The sequence below is a fragment of the Heterodontus francisci genome, chromosome 27 (genome assembly GCF_036365525.1).
Source record: "Heterodontus francisci isolate sHetFra1 chromosome 27, sHetFra1.hap1, whole genome shotgun sequence".
In the NCBI taxonomy this organism is placed as follows: Eukaryota; Metazoa; Chordata; class Chondrichthyes; order Heterodontiformes; family Heterodontidae; genus Heterodontus; species Heterodontus francisci.
In genome coordinates this window covers 44697880-44723481 of record NC_090397.1, presented here as the reverse complement: position 1 = coordinate 44723481, position 25602 = coordinate 44697880, and the positions used below count along the sequence as shown (strand labels likewise).

General features: G+C 42.7%; 1 protein-coding gene across 8 annotated transcripts in view; it reads left to right on the top strand.

Moving 5' to 3' along the window:
• ccdc146 (coiled-coil domain containing 146) overlaps positions 1-25602 on the top strand; it is a 145422-nt gene that overhangs the window by 41408 nt on the left and 78412 nt on the right. For all 8 annotated transcript variants that reach the window (XM_068059244.1, XM_068059245.1, XM_068059247.1 and 5 more), the window contains 4 exons: positions 3343-3425; positions 7065-7274; positions 18674-18731; positions 23396-23572. In XM_068059244.1, coding sequence (XP_067915345.1) covers positions 3343-3425; positions 7065-7274; positions 18674-18731; positions 23396-23572 — 528 coding nt within the window. The remainder of the gene's footprint in view (positions 1-3342; positions 3426-7064; positions 7275-18673; positions 18732-23395; positions 23573-25602) is intronic.

The following is a 25602-nucleotide window of genomic DNA, read 5'->3' as shown; positions in this document are numbered from 1 at the left end:
AATGGCAATACCATCGAACATCAAGGCAAGATGATCAGATTCGCTGTTGTTGGAGATGACCATTTCCCAGCACTTTTGTGGCGCAAATGTTACTTGCCACTTATCTGCCCAAATCTGAATGTTGTCCCAGTCTTGCTCCATGTGGACATAGAGTACTTCAGTATCTGAAGAGTTGCAAATGCTACTAAACACTGTGCAATCATCAGTGAACATCACCACTTCTGATGTTATGTTGGAAGGAAGGTCATTGATGAAGCAGTTGAAGATGGTTGGGCCTAGGATGCTACACTGAGGAGCTCCTGCAGCAGTGTCCTCTGCAGCAATGTCCTGGGGCTGAGGTGATTGGCCTCCAATAACCACAACCATCTTCCTTTGTGCTAGGTATGACTCCAACCAGTGAAGAATTTTCCCCCGATTCCCACTGACATCAATTTTGCCAGCGCTCCTACTGACCGAGACCCGACGTATATCTGCCAGGCTAGGCCTGTGGCGGGTGGGTGAGAGAACCAACAAGAGGGAAAAACCTACCTGACGTTGCCTCACTCGCTCAAATGCTGCCTTGATGTCCAGGGCAATTATTATCATCTCACCTCTGGAATTCAGCTCTTTTGTCCATGTTTGGACCAAGGCTGCAATGAGGTCAGGAGGTAAGTGGCCCTGGCAGAACCCAAACTGAACTGTCAGGGCCCACAGCCTTTGCTGTAACCAGTGTCTTCAGCGGTTTCTTGATTTTACGTCGAGTGAATCGAATTATCTGAAGACTGACATCTATGATGGTGAGGACCTTAGGAGGAGGCCAAGATGGATCATCCACTCAGCATTTCTGGCTCGTCTTTTGCACTCATGTACTGGGTTGCACCATCATTGAGGATGGGATGTTTTTGGAGCCTCCTCCTATGGTTAGATGTTTAATTGTCCACCACCATTCATGACTGGATGTGGCAAGACTGCAGAGCTTTGATTTGGTCTGTTAGTTGTGGGATCACCTAGCTCTGTCTATAGTATGCTGCTTCTGCTGTTTAGCATGCATGTCATCCTGTCTTGTAGCTTCACCAGGTTGGCACCTCATTTTTAGGTATGCCTAGTGCTGTTCCTGGCATGCTCTCCTACGCTCCTCATTGACCCAGGTTTGAATCTCCTCACTTGATGGTAATGGTAGAGTGAGGGATATGCCAGGCCATGAGGTTACATATTGTGGCTGAATACAATTCTGCTGCTGCTGATGGGCCACAGCACCTCATGGATGCCCAGTTTTGAGCTGCTAGATCTATTCTGTATCTATCTCATTTAGCATGGTGATAGAGCTACACAGCATGATGGATCGTGACCTTAATGTGAAGACGGGACTGTGTGGTGGTCACTCCTACCAATACTGTCATTGACAGATGCATTTGCAGCACATACATTTGTGAGGGCAACGTCAGGTAGGTTTTTCCCTCTTGTTGGTTCTCTCACCCACCCGCCACAGGCCTCCTGGCAGATATACTTCAGGTCTCGGTCAGTAGTGGTGCTACCCAGCCACACTGGTGATGGACATTGAAGTTCCCCCACCCAGAGTACATTCTGTGTCCTTGCTACCCACAGTGCTTCTTCCAAGAGGTGTTCAAAATGAAGGAGTACTGATTCATCAGTTGAAGTACGTGGTAATCAGTAGGAGGTTTCCTTGCCCATTTTGACCTGATGCCATGAGAATTCATGGGGTCCGGAGTCAATGTTGGGAACTCCCAGCGCCACTCCCTCCCACCTGTATACCATTGTGTTGCCACCTCTGGCAAGTCTGTTCTGCCAGTGGAATAGGACGTATCCAGGAATGGTGATGGAGGAGTCTGGGACATTGGCTGTAAGGTATGTTTCAGTGAGTATGACTATGTCAAGCTATTGCTTGACTAGTATGTGGGACAGCTTTTCCTCAATTCCCCAGATGTTAATGAGGAGGGTTTTGCAAGGTCACAGGACAGGGTGAACATTTGGCATTTCCGTTGCCTAGGTCGATACCTAGTTTTATTCTTTTGATGCGACTGAGTGGTTGTTTGAGTGGGCAGTTAAGAGTCAACCACATTGATGTGTACCAAACCAGGAAGGACAGCAGGTTTCCTTCCCTGAAGGACAATAATGAGCCAGATGGGTTTTTGCAACAATCCAGTAGATCCATGATCATTATTAATGAGATGAGGAGAAATTTCTTCACTCTAAGGGTTGTGAATCTTTGAAATTCTTTACCCCAGAGGACTGTGGATGCCCCATCATTGAATATATGTAAGGCTGAGATAGACAGATTTTTGGTCTCTCAGGGAATCAAGGGATATGGGGAGCATGCGGGGAAGTGGAGTCAAAGCCAAAGATTGCAACGATCGTTTTGAATGGCGGAATAGGCTTGACTGGCCATATGGTCTACTCCAGCTCTTATTTCTTATATTCTTAATGAGATTTGCATTTTATTCCAGATTTATTATTTAATTGAATTTAAATGCCCACAGCTGCCGTGGTGGGGCTTAAACTCATGTTGCTGGAGAATAAGTCTGGGCCACTGGATTGCTCCTCAACCAAAGGGCCCAAGTGGAGAACTGCATGGGGTTTCGGCAGAGAACACAGAACTTTCTGTCAGTGAGGTGAAGTGTCTCCAGGATTCACCTGTAGTGACATGAGCACTCATCAGCCCCATACAAGATAGGTGCCATCTCATTGATCCCACACAATTTCTCAAGATCAGGGCTGGAGGGAACCATCAAACGTGATCCTAGTGTATCTACTAGGATTACAACATACAGATTTCCGGGGCCTATATATTTACCAGGGGAGACGGTGGCGCAGTAGTAATGTCACTAGACTAGTAATAGAGAGGTCCAGGCTAATGGCCTGGAGACATGGCAGCTGGTGGAATTTTAAATTCAATTAATTAGTAAAAATCTGGAATTGAAAGCTATTTTCAGTAATGGTGCCATGAAACTAATCATTGATTGTTGTAAAAACCCATCTGGTTCACTAATGTCCTTTAGGGAAGGAAACCTTGCATACATGTGACTCCAGACCCACAGCAATGTGGTTGACACGTAACTGTCTTCTGAAATGGCTGAGCAAGTCACTCAGTTATCAAGGGCAATTAGGGCAACAAATGCAGGCCTTGACAGTGACACCCGCATCCCATGAAAGAATTTTTTTTTAAATGACATATAAAAATTTGATTTTACCATGTATGACATTGTGATAAGATATTAAAGATGGAAATATTAATAATTTTCTTTCTCCACTAATAGTGATTATATCGAGTAAAAAGCAGTAACCTTGACATTGTACAATATACATTACTATTACTCAAACACAACTTTCTTTTCTAACTTTCAGTTGTTTGTTGCTGGAAAAATCGCAGGAACTCAAATTGGCCATTTGAAATCCAAATACATATCATTACACGAGGCTTTAAAAAGGTACAACATTGTTTAACTGATTATAGCTAATCAATAATTAATTGATGCATTGATATTTTTTTAAATGTTAAAAGCCTTTGTGTGTGTGTGTCCTTGTGGAAATTCTTTTTACAGTATCCTAAATTCATCACCATCAAATGGCTTTAATTACAAATGTTAGAGGAAACACAAGAAATAGGAGCAGAAGTAAACCATATGGCCCATCGAGCCTGCTCCGCTATTCAATGTGATCATGGCTAATCTTGGGCTTCAATTCTACTTTCCTGCCTGCTCGCTATATCCGTTGATTCCCCGCGAGACCAGAAATCTATCTATCCCAGCCTTAAATGTATTCAATGATGGAGCATCCACGACCCTCGAGGGGAGATAATTCCAAAGATTCGCAACCCTTTGAGTGTAGTAATTTCTCCTCATCGCAGCCCTGAATGATTGGCCCCTTATCCTGAGACTGTGCCCCCGCATTCTAGATTCCCCAACCAGTCGAAACAATCTTGGATTATTTAGACTTGATTTTTCCTGTGAACAGGGAGTAGGCAACTCCACCGATCTTTGTGAGGGGACAGAAGTGTGATGGATTAAACTTTCATCTGCTGCTATGCTTGCAGCTGACCTATCCTAAATCCTGGGAATGCAGTCATTTGATTAATTGGAGTGGATGTCCAAACTTGTACTGGCACAGTAGAGGCTGCTGCCTCACTGTAAAGGTGGAAATCAGAGCCATACCGTGCCATTCCAGCAGAGGGTTCCTGAGGTCCAAAGAACTAGGGAAGAAAATGTATACCTTTCCTTTTCAGGGAACAGAAAGCGACCCAGGCCTTTGCCAGGATATCGCTCTGTTAGTTACATGGAATGGAAATTCAGTCTCCGCCCCTCCTGAGATCAATTAATTAGATTTACTGTAGCAGTTATACTTTCCTACAGTCAGAATAGGACATTCTGCTGGATCTATCAGGGTGATCTGGGCAGAATATTTCGGGTAGTGCTGTTGCCTCTCAACATATCCCAGTGGGGATTAGAAGCATCTGACCCCTCTGGCTTGTCCAAACTGCTTCTGGTTAGAACGACATCAGCAACATCAGTCAATTTGCTATGCCCATAGCGATCTGACAAGTCCCTGTTTGTGAGGCGTTAACAGTTCATTTGCTTTCCCATGGAGGCTGACAAGCAGGAGGAAAGAGCATTGGGATTTGCCCGTATTGCTAGATTCCCACAGGTGCAGGGCATTGTATATTGCACACACATAGCCAAGCGTGCTTCCTCCTCATGAACCATTGCTGATTCTCCACAGGAAGGGCTTTCATTACTCAATGTCAGCTTGTTTATGACTACAGGCAGTGAGTCAAGCAGGTCTGTTCACAGTTTCCTGGCAGTAGTTATGACGCTTTCATACTGCGCCAGTCCTCAATACCCCCTCTGTTTCACCCAGAACATGTAGGCTGGCAACTGGGAGACAAAGGCTTCATCAACTGGCTTGTGACTTCTGTCGAGAACTCAGGCGCAGATGCAGAGTTCTGATATAGTGAGAGACAGGCAGCGATGTAGATTCTGATTGAGCAAACCATTGCCATCCTGACACAACAGTTACAGACTGAATAGTTCAGGAGTGGTCCTTGACCACAGCCCTGAGTGAGCGTCAAGATTCATAATCATTTGCAGCATGCTCCACAATCCTGCTTTGCAAAGAGGACAATCCTGCTTTGCAAAGAGGAGTTGTCTTGAAACTGCATGAAGAGGAAGAAATAGAGCAGGAAGAGGATGAGGAACCGGAAGATGCAAAGGAAGAATACGGCATGGCAGTATTGTGAGCTGCCAGAGCTGTAAAGCTGCATATTATTGAGGAGATACTATGCTGAACCTTGCCCTATTCCACAGCACCAATACTCCCTCCTTTCATTTGACCCTGTCCTGACACTACTATATCAATGCCCTCAAACAGAGAAGTTTGATTTTATGTATACTTACTTTTGTAAAACTCTAAAAATGATCTCTTTGGCAATTACTTTTGTCGGTAATTTCCTTAGGGAATCTCCCAATTGGCTGCCATAACTTTGATGGAGGATTGGTGGAAACCCCGTTTACATATTCTCTGATCGTCTGCCAAAGCTATGCCCTCCAAACAGGAGAATCCCTAAGGAAATACGAGCATATCTCTTGTAAGGGAGAAACCACATTATGAGTGGCAAGAAGTCTTTGTGCATATGGTGTTTGACAAACTTTCTGAATTTTTACAATATAGGTTCACCACACTTGCAGCTAAAGTGTGTCCTCATGATATTGTCAGGCAAAGCCCCCCACTTGCCAAGACTGAGGTATACATTATTTCGCCACATGAACATTAAAACTTAAAATTGCAAGCCCCTGACTGGAAAGACATTTGCATGGTAAGAGACAGTGTTGGAACAAGAGACAAAGGGCAATGCCTTGACTCATTCAACCAACAATGGACTTTTGATTACCGGATGTTGAAGGTGATGGAGCTAGCATTCCAGGTTGACTGCTAAGATAGCAGAGTCCACAAACACAAAAGTACTGGTCAGACCAGTTTTAGTCACTTGACTAGCTGGCTGTTGGAATTTGAACTTCCAACAAGGATTTGAATTCAGAAAGCTCCTGGTTTAAGAAGACCTCTGTCTTGCCTGCTCATCTCTCAGGGAACTGAATCTTGTGAAAACACGTGACCCTCAAAGAGAGAAATGTCTCCTACGTGAACAAGGTTTAAGAATACTGGGCCCCAATGAAAAGTAAGACTACCTACAATCAAGTGAGCTCGAAGCACAGTACATAAGAAACTCTTCTGATATTGCCTCAAACCCCCTCTCTACTATATTTTTCTCTCTTTTCTGTCCCTATTTGCATGTGTGTATCGCATGTGCGTGCTAGCGTGGGCGCGTCATATATCTGTAGGCGTTAACCGTATTAGAGATTAAGTTCAAGGTTTAATGAATTTAATGTTTCTTCTTTAAACCTGAGAAAGCCTATTTGTGCTTGTTTCTTTGCCTTATAATTGGAAAGCTGTGAACAAGGATTCAAAAAAGGGGGAACTCAAAACACAGTGTGTTTAAAAATAAAACCCTGTTACAAGAAGACCAGGTAAAGACAGCAAAAGACTCCTAGATACATTTCTTACCTGGTTGTAACAATATGGTTAAATGCATCAAAGTTTTTTAGATCAATCAGCATGGCACTGGGCAAACAACACCACCGTCCACATGTTACGTGTCATTGCTGGGAATTAGTTAAAATGCCTCAGAAATTGCAGCATGTCATCTGAAAAACCAATACAGAGTAAGCACTCTGCTTTGCAACAGATTCATAATCATAATAAGTTTACTTATAGTGCATGTGGATCACTTGTTGTCATGTACCATATACTTTGATTGTTCAAACATACCTATTTCTTTGTTTCAGGGTACAAACCATTGGATTTTTGTCGTACCAGCTGCTGTACTATAATTTATGTTTTAAATAATTTTACTCTTTTCTATTCAGAACTTTTTGAATGTTTCTGTGCAACATCCAGATAGTTAATTATACCCTGTATTTTGTTTTCATTTTATGCCTTTCCAAATTCTTTCTGTAATATAAATGACTTTCATGTAATAGCTTTATAAACTGAAAAAACTTATTTTATATGTTCAGGACGCAGGAGTCTGAAATCAAATTATTACAGGATGCTAAGTTCTTTACTGCTGAATTGGAGCGCCAAAGGCAGGAGCTGGAAAAAGCTGACCAGTTTCCTGAGAGCTACGATACAGAGGTCAACAAACTGAGACAGCAGTTGCTTCATTGTCAGAATGAGCTGAACCAGACAGAAGAGCGCATTTCTCAGCAGAAGCACAGAGCTGTACTGTAAGAAGCTATATTACCTGCCCCATTTTATTTGGTGGCATTATGCTCATACGTTGCTGTGTCACATATGATGCGGTCTTCCACACAATATTGATAAAAGGTCTCAGTTATTATAAAACCATTTAAAACTATGCTAAGATATGTATTTGTAAACATGGAGATAGACTGGGATTAGTCACTTTTTTGGATTAAAGAGGGAATGGCACCATTATGGCCTCTTCCATCAACAGATAGTTGCAGACAACTAAATATTGGCATCCTTTGTTTCAATAATGTAAAAAGTCTACACAAATAAACAATGATACTGATGACATATTGGAAACAGTAGTTTGCACTTTCTGGGTTGGACAGTGTGAAGAATAAAATATAAATAACTTCTGTGGAAATGCATCATCAACTTAGTGTGTCTCACCTTCAATTATACCTGTTAATTTCGTTACCTAACAATATATGGCTCAATTACTTCTCAATCTCCATTCTTTGTTGAATTAAATATGCAAGTAAGTCTGCAGAAATGCATAGGCAAAACATAAGGAAAATTCTTTGTAACTATCTCTTTTTAAGTGTATTCACTCCTTTTGAAAATCAAAGGACATAAAGCAATGCTCTTACCCACTTGTGGTGCTACTTTTAATGTCTTGTAAACCTGAACCCCCAAATGCCTCTACACTGTCACATGACTCAGCCTTCCTCCATTCGATGCATAATTATGCCTAGGAATTTCCTCTGGCCAGCTTTACTAACTTCTCTAATATTTTCCTTTTATTTATTACAATATTTCCCATCTGATGTGTAATCAGTTCAGGATTTATCTCCTCCTCAGTATTTTTCTCTTTTGTAAACGCTGATGCAAATTATTTGTAAATTATCTCCACCAATTTTCGTTTATCCTCTAATAATTCATTATCCTCTCCTCTCAGGGGTCCCATCTCTCACTTAATAATTCTTTTTATTGATAGGTTTACAGCATACTGTTCTGTTTAATATTTTGTTATGATTCTCTCCATATACACCCTATTTTCTTTCCATATCCCTCTCTTGGGGGTAGATTATCAGCTTCATTGCCTGGACCATTATGTTGTGGTTAGATTTGTTTTTCCTGCAACATGTAACTAGGCCGCAAATCAGCAAATATGACTCTTTCACGAACTGGCATGCATAGGAAAGAACAAAAGGGAATTTCTACTAACTATACAAAACACATTTGTTAAAAAGTGTAATGAATGATCGAGGAAAGGTCAAAAAATTGGACTGCTTTCAAACTACAAATTTAGTCAGTGTGCAACTTTTAAAATGTTCCATGCTTGGAGGCAGAAAATGTTATGACTTGGATTGTAAAATGTTTTAGTTCATAGTGAATAGACAGCAATTGCTGAAGTAAAACCTGTAAAAATCGTAAACGATGTTCCCCAAATGGCAAAAGCAATGTGTAACTGAATCATGGGTTGAAACATTGAACTTATATTGAAAACGGGCACACAATGGGTATAGCGATCAGTCTGCGTGCACAATAACAGCAGCGAGAGCCAAGTTGGTATTTGTGCCTCAGTTGATTATGATTGGCAAGCTTACAGTGCTACTCGAGCTGTGTATTGGCAGCTGTGTAAGGGGTAGGCGGTGGCGTAGTGGTATTATCACTGGACTAGTAACCTAGAGACCCAGGGTATTTCTCTGGGGACATGGGTTCAAATCCCACCACAGCAGAAGGTGGAATTTGAATTTAATTAATAAATCTGGAAGTAAAAAGCTAGTCTAATGATGGCCATGAAACCATTGTCGATTGTTGTAAAAACCCATCTGGTTCACTAATGTCCTTTAGGGAAGGAAATCTGCTGTCCTTATCTGGTCTGGCCTACATGTGACTCCAGACTCACAGCAATGTGGTTAACTCTTACATGCCCTCTGAAATGGCCTAGCAAGCCACTCAGTTGTACCTAACCGCTACGAAGTCAATAAAAAGGAATGAAACTGGACGGACCACCCGTCATCGACCTAGGCACCGGAAACAACAACGGCAAACCCAGCCCTGTCGACCCTGCAAAGTCCTCCTTACTAACATCTGGGGGCTTGTGCCAAAGTTGGGACAGCTGTCCCACAGGCTAGTCAAGCAACAGCCTGACATAGTCATACTCATGGAATCATACCTGACAGACAATGTCCCAGACACTGCAATCACTATCCGTGGGTATGTCCTGTCCCACCGGCAGGACAGACCCAGCAGAGGTGGCAGCACAGTAGTATACAGTAGGGAGGGAGTTTCCCTGGGAGTCCTCAACATCGACTCCGGACCCCATGAAGTCTCATGGCATCAGGTGAAACATGGGCAAGGAAACCTCCTACTGATTACCACCTACCGCCCTCCCTCAGCTGATGACTCAGTACTCCATCATATTGAACACGACTTGGAGGAAGCACTGAGGGTGGCAAGGGCACAAAATATACTCTGGGTGGGGGACTTCAATGTCCATCACCAAGAGTGGCTCGGTAGCACCACTACTGACCGAGCTGGCCGAGTCCGAAAGGACATAGCTGCTAGACTGGGTCTGCGGCAGGTGGTAGGGGAACCAACACGAGGAAAAAACATACTTGACCTCGTCCTCACCAATCTGCCTGCTGCAGATGCTTCTGTCCATGACTGTATTGGTAGGAGTGACCACCGCACAGTCGTTGTGGAGACGAAGTCTTGCCTTCACATTGAGGATACCCTCCTTCGTGTTGTGTGGCACTATCACCGTGCTAAATGGGATAGATTTCAAACAGATCTAGCAATGCAAAACTGGACATCCATGAGGCGCTGTGGGCCATCAGCAACAGCAGAACTGTACTCAACCACAATCTGTAGCCTCATGGCCTGGCATATCCCCCACTCTACCATTACCATCAAGCCAGGAGACCAACCCTGGTTCAATGAAGAGTGCAGGAGGGCATGCCAGGAGCAGCACCAGGCATACCTCAAAATGAGGTGTCAAGCTACAACACAGGACTATCTGCGTGCCAAACTGCGTAAGCAGCATGCGATAGACAGAGCTAAGCGATCCCATAACCAACGGATCAGATCGAAGCTCTGCAGTCCTGCCCTATCCAGCCGTGAATAGTGTTGGACAATTAAACAACTAATTGGAGGAGGTGGCTCCACAAATATCCCCATCCTCAATGATGGGCTGTCCAGCACATCAGTGCGAAAGATAAGGCTGAAGCATTTGCAACAATCTTCAGCTAGAAGTGCCGAGTTGATGATCCATCTCGGCCTCCTCCTGAAGTCCCCAGCATCACAGATGCCAGACTTCAGCCAATTCAATTCACTCCGCGTGATATCAAGAAACAACTGAAGGCACTGGATACTGCAAAGGCTATGGGCCCTGACAATATTCCGGCAATGGTACTGAAGACCTGTGCTCCAGAACTTGCCTCGCCCCTAGCCAAGCTGTTCCAGTACAGCTACAACACTAGCACCTACCCTGCAATGTGGAAAATTGCTCAGGTATGTCCTATACACAAAAAGCAGGACAAATCCAACCCAGCCAATTACCGCCCCTTCAGCCTACTCTCTATCATCAGTAAAGTGATGGAAGGTGTCATCAACAGTGCCATCAAGCGGCACTTGCTTAGCAATAACCTGCTCAGTGACGCTCAGATTGGGTTCTGCCAGGGCCACTCAGCTCCTGACCTCATTACAGCCTTGGTTCAAACATGGACAAAAGAGCTGAACTCAAGAGGTGAGGTGAGAGTGACTGCCCTTGACATCAAGGCAGCATTTGACCAAGTATGGCATCAAGGAGCCCTAGCAAAACTGAGGTCAATGGGAATCAGGGGGAAAACCCTCCGCTGCCCATACATGGATGTTGAGTAAGGACTGGACTAGGGAGACCTATGATGGCCCACCCTCCCTTGTTCAAATAGTCAATAATAACTGAACAATCACAATCTATACTCCGACATGAATAATGGCCACTGACAAATTACAGCAGACTGTAATAGGTACTTTATGTATGCCTTTTTCTTTCGTTTAAATTTTTCCCTTCTTTATTGATCCATGGTGTCTTATTACTACAAGTTTGTTCTTGCTTTTTGGTGGGGTATATTCCGCCTGGACTCCGTTGATCACCATTTTAAATGTTTCCCACTGCTGTTCCATTTCTTTGTTAGATGGTTCCAGTTTATTTTCCCCTAGTCCTTTCTCATCCTCTTAAAATCAGCTCTTCTTCCAATTTATTATGTGATTTTTGTCTTACTTATGTCCTTTTTAGTCTTTATCTCAAACCTTATTATGTTGTTATTGCTATTGCCTAGACATTCCCCTACATTTACTTCTCTTAATTGTTCTGGTTCATCTCCCATTATTAGATTCAGCATAGGTTAGATGTTGCTACATTTTCGAGCATGGTCTAAAAGTAACACATAGAGGAATTTCAACACACACTTGTAATTGGACATGACAAATCACTTTTATGCTTACACTAAAGGAATGCAGGGAAATATATTTACCTTGCCTAATGCAAGATCCACATGATTTTCTGTGGTTCTACCTTTTTCATCCAGAGGGTGGTGGGTGTCTGGAATTTGTTGCCTGAATCGGTGGTGGAGGCAGAAACCTCCAACTCATTTAAAAGGTACCTGGACCTACGAACATACGAATTAGGAGCAGGATTAGGCCACTCGGCCCTTCGAGCCTGCTCCACCATTCAATAACTTCATGGCTGAACTGATTACTCCACATTTCCACTTACCCCTGATAACCTTCCAACCCATGCTTATCAAGAATCTATCTACCTCTGCCTTAAAAATATTCACAGATTCTGCTTCCACCGCCTTTTGAGGAAGAGAATTCCAAAGACTCACGACCCTCTGAGAGAAAAAAATTCTCCTCATCTCTGTCTTAAATGGGCGATCCCTTATTTTTAAAAAGTGAACCCTAGTTCTAGATTCTCCCACAAGGGGAAACATCCTTTCCACATCCACCCTGTCAAGACTCCTCAGGATCTTATATGTTTCAAGGCTACAGACCAGGTGATGGAAGGTGGGATTAGATTGGGCAGCTAGTTTTTTAGCCGGCACAGACACGATGGGCTGCATGGCCTCTTTCTGTGCCGTAACCTTTCTATGGTTCTAATATTTGTTGTACCCACGGAATCCTGTGATCATGGGCACACAGCCAGAAAATCTCCCCACTTTGCCAAAGAGTGTAATTGCTTTATTGTTCAATGTTGCTCGGATTAGATGAAGGAGGTTGGAAAATGCCTCCGGCAGAGGCCCGCCACTGGCCTCGACGCCGGGAAGCCCCAGCCCGATATTGCTGGCGGTGATGAGGCCTCGTGACAGACCCCTGGCCGCTTGGCGACGGGACCCAATTTAAATATGTAAAATAATATAAATAAAGGAACAAGTTATCTTCCGGGGATCTAAGGCAGAACACTTGGAGGGGGGAGCAGGTAAGTTTTTCAGTGCGGGGGTGGGGAGCAGGATCAAACCAATATCATTGGTGTGGAGGATGGTGGGAAGGGTTATAGTGTAAAGTTTATGTGCGGGGGTAAGGTCACGTGCATAAGGTTTTGGTGGGGGGAGAGGGCAAGTAGTTAATTACATGGTTATTCGGGGTAGGTGGGAAAGGGACAAATTAAATGTTTTTGAAATTTTTCATAACCTCTTTAAAAATTTAAATTGAATAGAAGGGCTCAAAGCCTTTTAAAAATGGCGTCAGCGCCTGCGCAAAGTCAGCTGACACCATTGCCGGGGACGGACAGCTCGCCCTCTCCACGTCATTGGGGTGGGTGGTCCGCCCTGGCTATTCAAATGAGCCGCCGCATTTAATATCATGGAAACTCCACAACTTGCGGCCCACGTGGGCGAGCTGCCATCGTTTTCATCTGCCGCCGATTGCGGCGGCAGAACTATAAATTCTAGCCCACTATGTAATACTAATACTTTGTCAGGCTTGCTGTTCTTTATGCCTACTCTCAAGGCAACAAAATGTGCTAAAATTGGTTATGGCCCATTTTCAGGCGTGGGTGTTGTGATTCACGACCTGCCTGCTCCCATTGCTGTTGAAGCGGGCAGCATGTAAACTTGGTCCTGCCTCCTCATTTACTTGAATGTAATGTTGGCCCAAGTGGGGTGCAGCTGCTGGCTGCCTGCGTGATCAGCATTGGGCTGAGCAGCATGTGCTTATCTTACCTGGTGCAACCAGCCTGCTCCTCTTAAAGGCAGTCTGCCCCTCATAAAGGGGAGCTGCACCCAGTGCAAGGGAGCTGCTCCTGGATACCTGTACTGACATTGGCTACGTGTAGGAGCTGCACAAATGGAGCACCAGGTAAGAGAAAGTAAACTCCTAGGTTCGCAGATACAGCGCTGGAAGCCTCAGTCATGGAGGCTGACAGGATGAGAGAGGCCATGTTTCTACAGGGAGTCAGGAAGACCTCAAGGACCACCCTCTAAAGGGAATGGGAACAGGTAACCAGGGAGGTCAATGCAAGGAGTCTGGCCCTGAGGACACAAGAAGTTTATTGACCTTACTTGGGTGGTCAAGGTCAGTGAATGCATCTTCAAAGGACCTCATACCCATTCCCAACCTCTTACACTGCTGAATGCACTACACCCTCATCACTCACCCATCAGCAGTTCCTGGCACTCAGATCTCACACTGAACACCCCAATACTCCACCTCCCTCACACACATTCCAATGATCCCAGCCTCACACCCAGCTCCCACTGCTTCCTCATTCCTCCAGGTATTCAGTTGTGACAGGCACACCACTTAAACACAGTGAAACTGCAGACACTATACCTTTAGCAGCCTTTTTGTGGACAGGTCACCAAATCCACTGCCCTCCCTCTGCGGATGCATCAGTACTCCCTAACAAATTCAGCAACTCAGCACAACACCTCCAAAAACACTGCACAATACATCCAGAAACTTTACAATAGCATAGGTTAGTCTAAATCACCTTACCTGCAAGTTGAGTGCCTGACCCTTTAAACAAGGCTAGTGGTGACTCCCTCTTGCAGCTGTCTTTGTTAAGTGATAACCTAATATTTTGAGTTGGACTGCATAGTCCAAGTTTGTAAATCACATACAAGAAATGCTGGATTCACTCAGCAGGTCTGGCAGCATCTGTGGAAAGAGAAGCAGAGTTAACGTTTCGGGTCAGTGACCCTTCTTCGGAAGAAGGGTCACTGACCCGAAACGTTAACTCTGCTTCTCTTTCCACAGATGCTGCCAGACCTGCTGAGTGAATCCAGCATTTCTTGTTTTTGTTTCAGATTTCCAGCATCCGCAGTATTTTGCTTTTATTTGTAAATCACATGTCAGATCAGCCACAAAGGCCGTTTGGTGTTATGATCTGGCCAATTGGGAAGCTTCCGGCACATGCAAATTTAACAACCATACAATCGGTCCCTTCATCCAAGTCATTGATAGAGATTGTAAGTAATTGAGACCCCAGCACTGATCCCTGTGGCAATCCACTAGGTAGAGCTTGCCAACCCAAAAATGCCCCATTTATCCCTACTGTCTGCTTCCTGTTCACTCGCCAATCCTCTATCCATGTGTACATTAATGATTTAGACGTGAGTATAGGAGGTGAGATCAGTATGTTAGTGGATGACACGAAAATTGGTGACGTCGTAAATAGGAGGAGGAAAGCTTTCCATTACAGGACGATATAGATGGGCTGGTAAGATGGGCAGAGCAGTGGCAAATGGAATTTAATCCTGAGATGTGTGAGGTGATGCATTTTGGGAGGACTAATAAAGCAAGGGAATATACAATGGATGGTAGGGCCCTAGGAAGTACAGAGGGTCAGAGGAACCTTGCTGTACTTGTCGATAGATCACAGAAGGCAGCAGCACAGGTAGATAAGGTGGTTAGGGAGGCATATGGGATACTCACCTTTATTAGCCAAGACATAGAATATAAGAGCGGGGAGGTTATGATGGAGCTGTTTAAAACGCTAGGTTTTAAACTATTTAGAAATATGGTTCTGGTCGCCGCACTATAGGAAGGATATGATTGCACTGGAGAGGGTGCAGAGGAGATTCATCAAGATGTTTCCTGGGCTGGAGCATTTCAGCTATGAGGAGAGACTGGATAGGCTAGGGTTGTTTTCCTTAGAGCAGAGAAGGCTGAGGGGGGACCTGATTGAGGTATACAAAATTATGAGGGGCATAGATACGGTAGATAGGAAGAAACTTTTTCCCTTAGCGGAGGTGTCAATAACCAGGGGGCATAGATTTAAGGTAAGGGGCAGAGGGATATGAGGAATACTTTTTTCACCCAGAGGGTGGTTGGAATTTGGAACACACTGTCTGAAGGGGTGGTAGAGGCAGGAACCCTCACAAAATTTAAGAAGAATTTAGATGAGCACTTGAAACGCCATAGCATACAAGGCTACGGGCCAAGTACTGGAAAATGGGATTAGAAATAGATAGCTGCTTGATGGCCGGCACGGACACGACAGGCCGAAGGGCCTGTTTCTGTGCTGTATAACTCTGACTCTGTAACTAATATTGTCCCCTACGCCATGAGCTCTTATTTTGTGTAGTCCAATTTCGCACCCAAAGTATGGTGTCAGAAAAGGTCATTAGGCCAATTAGATCCTTTACTTCCATGGATCATGTGCAATTTGCTGTTTCATAGAGCCGCATAAAGCAGTTTAGACAGGGCTGCTGTACTTGAGGTACTGTGTAATCCTGTAGTGTACCCTGCAGATCTTATACTATAATACAAGAGCTTGAAAGACTTTTCCACTTAGTTGCAGTCTTTTCATGAGCAATATGTCTTAAATTCACATGATGCCATTATAGCTCTATGCTCCTCTGTTTTTTGCCTTCAGTATTAGATATGCAGCATTCCCTCCATATTTAATCTGATTTTAATACTAAGTCCTGAGTGAATGACTATTCCACAAGGGAAAAATCTTAGCCAGCAATGGTTCACAAGATGTTCCAGGGTTTGGCTAGCTTCTTCACAGTCACATGTTGTGCTAATCTCCACCTTCCAATTATTCTTTTAGTAATAAACAATGATATGTAGTACAGTTGGAAATAAAGAAAAAACTTGCATTTATAGAGCACCTTTCATGGTCTCAGGACATCTTAAAGCACTTTACAACCAGGTGCTTTTGAAGTGTAGTCACCATTGTAATATAAGGAAACAGAGCAGCAATTTTCACACAGCAAGGTCCCACAAACTGCAATGAGATAATAGCCAGATAATCTGTTTTTTAAGTCATTTTGGATGAGGGATAACTACTGGCAGAAAACTCCTGCTCTTCGTCAAACTGTAACATAGAATTTTTACCTGAGGCAGATGACTAAATCTGTCTGCTTATTGCAGAAAACTCATGTTTTAATAGCACAATAATTAAGATGGGATTGCAATGCAAGGATCATAAAGCAGGCCAGGACCCACTTCCACTGGATTCTGATGCTCCCAGGAGTGTTTTTGGACTTTGAGGCAAAGATTCTGCCCATCCCAAGCGAGGGCACAGAGGATGCAGGGTCAGGGACTCCCAAACACCAGGGTATAAGCAGTTCAGTCCTGGGTAATGCCAGTCAGGAATTCGCAGCTTGTATATCCAGAAGGAAAATTTATACTGATCTCAGGAGTAGCTGTCGTGGGGTTCACATTAAGGTTACAGGCCTGGGTTATGACTTGGAGTCCTAAAGAGTAGGAAGACTCAGAACAATTTTAGAGTGGTCCCCTTAGCTGTGGGGCTATTGGGGACCCAGTCAGGAGATTTATGGGATAGGTTGGCGAGGGGAGAAGTACAAGTTTTATAGTGGGGATAAAAGGCCAATTATTGTGCTACACTTTACAGTTTCAAACGATTATTTTAATGAAAAACATAATTGTTCTCTAAATAAACCTGTTCAAGTGGTATAGCTACACCATGGTTGTAGATAATGCCTTTGATTCAAGGAACAGGTTTTATGGTTGCGACCATTATTATTTCTAATATAGCTGAGATGATGAATTATTCTGAATTTGTTATTAGAAATTATTTTTTATTATGAGAATCAATAGCTGAAAAAATTGTCTTAATTGTATGCATCTTGAGTTAAAGTTTATTTAAAAAATGACTTTACTGACAAAGTTATAGTTAAAAAGTCAAAAAACGTGATAATTCAGAGTTAGGTCTATTTTAATTTCAATTTTTTTTTCTATTGTTACATAAATTCAACACATGTATTTTATTTGGCAATTTGCCATGCATTTGGTTTCGAAATTCCGAATTTTCATCTTGAGGTTCCTGAAAGTTTTTATGTTAGGCAATCTTTTTAAAAAGTCTCTTCAGGTAAAAAAAGGTTCCAGACCTCTGTCCTAGACTTTAGGAGAATAAGGGGTGACCTCATTGAAATATCTAACATTCTTAAGGGGCTTGGTAGAATAGGTATTGGGAGAATGTTTCTCCTGGCTGGGGAGTCTAGAACTTGGGAATCACAGTCTTAGAATAAGAGCCCAGATATTTAAGACTGATATGAGGAAAAATTAAGTCATTCAAAGGGTTGTGAATCTTTGGAATTCTCTACCCCAGAGGATTGTGATTGCTCAGTCAAACTAAGGGAATCAAGAGAGATGGAGATAGTGCAAGTAAGTAGAGTTGAGGCAGAGTATCAGCCATGATCTTACTGAATGGCAGAATAAGCTCAAAGGGCCAAATAGCCTATTCCTCCTATTTCTTAAGTTCCTAGACGTACTCTGCGCTTAAAGCACAGTGCCAGATAATTCAGGACATGGGTATAATATTTCTTTTTCTTTTTATTTACATAATGTAGGACTGGAGTCATGTGTAGGCTAGATAGCAGGTTCCTTCCTTGAAGGGCATTAATGAACCAGTTGCATTTTTATAAGCCAATAGAATTTATGATTTTTTATGATGACATAATACAATTTAAACTTGTGACTTCTGGGTTATTAGTCCAGTACCATAACAATTACACTACTACTGCCTCAAGAGGCATGACAGTGCTGGTGACTGGTTTCTATTATTAAAATGACACCCAAGACCAAATTTTAGGTGAGGTTTTGGCTATTGACTTTTGGTGCATGCTTACAACATTTTTCCTAATTTGGGGGTGCAAATGCACCAAAAGGAATTTCTGCCTGGATATATATAAAAGCTGTGACGCATGGAACACATCCTGCTTGAAGCTTTTACCCTGTAGTCTAATTATGCAGCCCGCTATAGGCGTGTAATGATCAGAAACGTTTTTTTATTTGAGTAAAAAATTGCATTATCGAATAATTTGCATTAGACGACATAAATAAAACAGCAAAGTAATAGTACTATCAGATATTTCAAATTAAATGACTTTGAATTAAGTGTAGATTGAATTTCCTTTTTATGATTAATGTTGCTAATATTTCACCAAATTGAATACTATTTCTATTTTGTTTACAGATTACAAGAAGAACTGACCATGTTCAAAAAAGACTTTGAGAGACTGCCAAAAGCTGCAGTGAGTTTTTAAGCCTATGATTCATTCTCTTGAAAGAACATTCTTAGGGCAGGATTTTAAGCAGCCCTCAACATCGTGATTCATGGTGGGGATGGGGGGTCCTGAAGATGGCTCTGGATGAGGCCCGCCACGGACCTCAATGCTGGCAGGGCCCAGCCCGATCTTTCTGGCAGTGGTGAGGCTCTGTGGCGGCCCCCCCACCACTGGGCAACGAGACCACAATCACCATATTCAAATTAATTAAATTAATACATTTACATATACTTAGATCTTGAGGGCCCGCCGCAATCTTCAGTGCGGTGGCTGGCACTCCTGCGCCTTTAGATCCCCATCCAGGGAAATGAGGCGCGACACTGGTGTGGAGGGGGGAGGTGGTAAGTTTAACAGTGCTGGGGTGGAGGGGGGAAATGGGGGCAAATAAATATCACGGGTGTAGGGGATGGTGGGAAGGGTTAAATCTTAAACGTTGTGCAGTTTTGGGGGGGAGGGGCCAGGTGAGAAGGTCACATTTAAAAGGTAAGTGTTTTGGGAGGAAAGGGGCATATAGTCATCATACTTGTTATGGGGGTGTGGAAATGGGGCAAGAGAAATGCATTTATCTAATTCTGGTGTTTAGTTCTTTAAATATTTAAATATCCTGGCAGGACTGACTATCCTTTAAAAATGATGTCAATGCCTGCGCACAGGCAACTGATACCATTACCGGGGACAGAAAGCCCACCCTCTCCACATGATGGGGATTTGGGGGGCGGTGGGGGCGTGCTGCCCTGGCTATTTAAATGAGCTGCCGCGCTTGAGATTGTGGCGACTCTTTGACATGCGGCCGCCCATTTTTTGAGCTTGCTGCCAATCTCGGCAGCAAGCTCATAGAATCCAGCCCTTAAAATTTTGTGTTAGGATAAATATAATGAATAATTTGACCTGATCCATATATTAGTTACATGTTGTTATAAGGTTCCCTTGTATCAGGGGTGCTTAGTCCTAGGTTACCCTATCAATGATACAGCTTAGCAATCTCATATCATTACCAGAATCAATCATACACATATTATTCAAGCAACAATTAACAGAATCAGTATTACCAGTTCTGAGTCTTTGGGCAGCACCACAGCATTGTATGTCTTCTTCTGTTTGCACTCTTTCATCTATACCCCATTCCTGGCTCTGTTGTGCATGTATGTCCTTGCACCTGCCAGCACTTTTTGGCTGCATTCTGTCTAGATTTAGATTTAGATTTAAATCTAAATTTCAATCAACTGTTAAAATGAAAGCAAAATACAGCAGATGCTGGAAATCTGAAATAAAAACAAGAAATTCCGGAAATACTCAGCAGGTCTGGCAGCATTTGTAGAGAGAGAAGCAGAGTTAACATTTCAGGTCAGCGACCCTTCATGTTGAGTATTTCCAGCATTTCTTGTTTTTATTTCAACCAACCATTATTTTCCACAGATTACTGTGTCCTTGTTTGCATATAATTAGGTGTGACTTTCTTCGAATCAATTGTCAAAGCATGCACTTAATAAATTGTTGACAATTAACAAACTTAAGGGCATTGAAGGCTATCTCATGGTTAACAAGGTTATCTATCTGTCATTTAAAAGAGTTAATTCATTATATTTCAGTAGTATAAAAACTGTTACTTCTTCATATTTCAACAGTCCCCAATTTGAAGAACTCCTTCTGATATATCACTATTATCTTTCCCTTAATAGAGCTGCCATTTCATACCTATTTATTTTCTTATTTAAGCATATTATAACACCTTTAAGCGAGCAAACCAAAATGAGCAAAACTCCCGGTACTGCAATCTGAATGACAATTAAAGATTCAGATAACAAGCTGTACAAAGGATTCTGGCGTGTATTATCTCCCACCATAACTGTTTTCCTACTTAAAAAGAGAACATACTGGAAATATTCAGCAGGTCAGGCAGTATCTGTGGAGAGAGAAACAGAGTTAATAGACTGAATTTTATGGAGTATTGACGTCAGGAATAGTGGCGGGGGTGGGGGGGCATGAAGATTGCTCTGGATCAGGCCCGCCACCGACCTTGATGCCGGCAGGGCCCGTCCCGATCTCGGTGGCGGTGGCGAGGGCTCGTGGCTGTCCCTCACCCCTTGAATACGGGACCTCAATTTAAATATGTAAATAAATTAACTCACCTGAATAAATGAAGTTCCCGTTACCTCCTGAAGTGCCGTCATGATCTTAAGCCCGGCACTGCCGCGCCTTCGAATCCCCGTCTGTTGAAACAAGGTGGGACACCTGTGGGGAGGGGGGAGGAGGGATGTTTATCTGTGTGAGGGTGGGTGGGGGGCGGGATCAAACTTATTTGATTGGTCTAGGGGATGATGGGAAGGGGTAAAAGTAAAAGGTTCTAAACTTTGTGGGGGGGGCAGGTCATTTTTTTCAAGGTAGTTCTGGGGGGGAGGAAAGGGGCAAGAATGACGTGTAATGCTATGGGGGGGGGTGGGAGAGGGGATAGAAAGATCTTTTAAATTATAATAATTTTAATGCACTTTACCTTTAAAAATTTTAATTGTCATTTAGGGCTCTAAGCCCTTTAAAAATATGCCGGCGCCTGTGCAGTGACGCCAGATGCCATTGCCGGGAACAGCTCGCCCACTCCCTCCACATCATCTGTGGGGGGCGGCCGCCCCGGGCATGTTAATGAACTGCTGCGTTTAATATCGCGGTGGCTCCGCGAAGTGAACGCCGCGCGTGCAAGCTGCCTTCTCTTACGGCCACTGCTGTACAAAATCCAGCCCAATGTTTCAGTTCGATGACCTTTCATCAGACCTGAAATGTTAACTCTGTTTCTTTCTCCACAGATGCTGCCTGACCTGCTGATTATTTCCAGCATTTTCTGTTCTTATTTGTGATTTCCAGCATCTACAATATTTTGCTCTTGTTTTCTTACTTGTTGGATTTGGTTCTCAGCTGCCTCATTATCCTGAAACATATATAGTCGTTCTAGGCTATATCTTGCCGTGCGAGTGTGTTAAAGTAATACAGAAATGTTAGATATTTCAATTCGATCACCTCACTCAGTCAACCAAGCCCATTCCCCATAAGAACATGTACAGTCTATCTGTTAGAAATTATGCAAGTCATTCAACAAAGTGTTTCAATCAGAAGTATTTTTTCTGATGGTTGAGTTATAAGTTCAGTGTTACTCCACTGTGGAGGATCATATAATGCCACATGTTAGGCAAAAATCATGTGTGGAAGTAATATTAAAACTGACAGCCGTTCTCTGTAAAGGATTTATTGTTGGTAACTTATTAGTTTTTTTTGAAAAACAATCACCAGTACATAAATACAGTATACAGATCACTGCCAATTCACATGATATATAAATTATACTGAGACACATTAGTCAGTTGAAATACAGAGGAGAGAGAGTAAAGTTTGAAATTCTTGCCATTGGTCATTTAAATATAACTTGAATATCCTTGACAGTCAACAAAATATAGCTTTTAGAATAGAGTGTATAGCCTCTTCATCCAATGTATTCATTTTATTGCAGCACCAAGAGAGGTTCTGGAAAACTTTGTTCCTCTCTGATTTTCGTTGTTATCAGTGATATATTGGATGCTATCAAAGTAACTTCTTTTTGGTTAAAGGCATCATTCTTTAAAAAACAGTTAACTTGCCATCTCAAGGGCTTGCAGCAACCAAATCACTGAGTATGGCTGGAAATAGAATTAGGTTGACAAATGTATTATCTTCAGTGCTGAGAACATCAGCACATCAACTCTCTGAAGAAAGCCTGATCATGATGTTTCCCAACCACTTCCACTCCATGCAGTTAGCAAGCTTGGCTCTGTAACAAATATTAAATTCCTTGGTATATAATCATATTTCATCCAGGCTAAGGCAACAGGAAACAAAGGCAGGTAGAACTACTGATAGAAAAGTGGGAGTACTCAAGAAAGATAGTGCTCATTATTGTTAGCAATTTCAGCGCAGTGCAAAGAGAATATCCCATCAGGGATTCAGCATCATAACCTTGTCTGTCTACCTGAAGAAAGTCCAGCCTTCACTCATGGCATATTTCTAAGGCATCACATAGATTGTCTTGATGAAGAATTCCTACATGTTGTTGGAAGCTCAAGTCGTTGAATGCCAGTCTTGGGCCAAGATGGTTTCTTGTTTGAATTTTGTCAAGTGGATAAAGTGACTACCCCATCTGAAGATGTGGGGCAAAAACAAGAGACTGTGCAATATTTTGCACACTATTGCTGTTTGGCAATAAAATGGAAAAGTGCATGTTTCCTAATGTATCATAGAGACAAATACGTGCTGCATTTAATATATATTAATCAATATCTATATCATTATTGTTTGCCTTTGCTCCACGATCTTCTGATCAGCTATTCTGCGACCTTGTCCTATTTACACCTTCTCCTTTGTTATCTCTTGCCCCACCCCCGCTTTACTTGCTTATAACCTTTTACATTTCTAATATTTGCTAGTTCTGAAGAAGGGTCACTGACCTGAAACGTTAACTTTGCTTCTCTCTCCACAGATGCTGACAGACCTGCTGAGTATTTCCAGCATTTCTTGTTTTTAATTCTATATCATTAATGGTTTTCAAAAGACATGTTTTATTCCTGGAGCTTTGTTTTACTTTTTTGACTTTGTTTTTGTTTTTTTTTCAGGATTTTGAAAGGAAGACAAAAGCATTGAGAGAAAGTTGTATTGAACTAAGTAGGGAAATTTCACAGAGGAAACGTGAAATTAAAACATCAAAAGAAGAGGTGGAAAACAAAATAGAGGAAGTGAAAAATGTGCAGAAAGAACTGGAAAAGAAACAAGAAAACGAAGAACACCTGAAGGTAAGAGTGTCACAAGCTGCTCTTTTAACATATGCATATTTCTTACCATTATTTGATTATCTGTGTTACACTTCAGAACCATTATAGCCATTTGCCTTATCATGTGTATTGCTGAACCTAAGTATTGTCACATTAAACTTCTTGGCCAATGTTCAGCATTTGCAATGTTTTGCCTTTAGTCATGCAGACCCCCACCTGCCAAGAATGAGACATATTAATTTTGCCATATGAACATTGATTTTAAACTATTGCTGGAGTGAAGAAGTGACCTCTTAAAGAGATCACCAGACCTTTGACTGCAGGACATTTGCATACAAAGAGACGATGCTTATGGAGACAAAGCACTACTCCCTGATCCAATTAACCCTAATGGATTTTGATCATCAGACATTGAAGGTGTAGGAAGCGCATTCCAGGCACTGCTAAGATATTAATGATATAGATGAGGGAACTAAATGTAATATATCCAAGTTTGCAGATGACACAAAGCTGGGTGGGAATGCGAGCTGTGAGGAGAATGCAGAGAAGCTCCAGTGTGATTTAGACAGGTTGAGTGAGTGGACAAATACATGGCAGATGCAGTATAATGTGGATAAATGTGAGGTTATCCACTTTGGTAGCAAAAACAGAAAGGCAGATTATCTGCTTGCCGATAGATTGGGAAAGGGGGAGGTGCAGCAAGACCTGGGTGTCCTTGTGCACCAGTCGCTGAAAGTAAGCATGCAGATGCAGCAGGCAGTTAAGAAGGCAAATGGTGTGTTGGCCTTCATAGCAAGAGGATTCAAGTACAGGAACAAGGATGTCTTGCTGCAATTATACAAGGCCTTGGTGAGAACACATCTGGAATATTGTGTGCAGTTTTGGTCCCCTTATCTGAGGAAGGATGTTCTTGCTATGGAGGGAGTGAAGTGAAGGTTCACCAGACTGATTCCTGGGATGGCAGGACTGACGTATGAAGAGAGATTGGGTCGATTAGGCTTGTATTCGCTAGAGTTTAGAAGAGTGAGAGGGGATCTCATAGAAACCTACAAAATTCTAACAGGACTGGACAGACTAGATGCAGGAAGGATGTCCCCGATGGCAGGGGGAGTCCAGGACCAGGGGTCACAACTAAGGATAAGGGATAAGCCATTTAGGACTGAGATGAGGAGAGATTTCTTCACCCAGAGAGTGGTGAACCTGTGGGATTCTCTACCATGGAAAGCAGTTGAGGCCAAATCATTAAATATATTCAAGAAAAAGTTAGATATAGTTCTTAGGGCTAATGGGATCAAGGGATATGGGAAGAAAGCGGGAACAGGTTACTGAGTTTGGATAATTTGTATTGAATGGCGGAGCAGGCTCGAAGGAGCAAATGGCCTACTCCTGCTCCTATTTTTCTATGTTTCTAAGATGATACAATCCACAAAAAACAGGACTGGTTAAGCCAGCTGGCCACATGACTAACCAGCTGATCCAGGTTTTTGAATGAGACACAGGGCAGTTTGAATTCAGAAGGCAGTTTGTAACTGAAGCTGGAACAAGGAAGCCTCTCTCCTGGCTGTCTTTGTCTCACTTTCTTCCAAGCCACCGGACCCACAGAAGACACATAAACCTCAAGAGAGAATAGACTCCAATATCGAAACAAGCAGAAGCGTGAACTGGGCCCCAACGAACAGCAGGACTTACCGGCAACAAAAGACACCACATTGAACTCAAAGGACTGTAATTATAATCCTGATGTTGCCTCAAACTTTTCCCCTTTATTCTTTTCTACTTTTTCTGTCTCTATCTACATGTGTGTTTATCGTGTATGCATGCTAGCATGGTCGCGCCGCATATTTGTAGTCATTAACCAGATTAGAGTTTAAGATTAAAAAACTTCCACCTTTCTTGTTTAAATCTAAGAAAACCTGTCTCATTTCTCTGCCTTACAATTGGAGCAGTGAAGAAGGATTTGCTGAGGGGGAGCTAAAAACACAGTGTTTCTAAAATTAAACCCTGTTATGGTTAAACCAGGCAAAGGCTGAGAGGGAACCCCTAGACCCCTT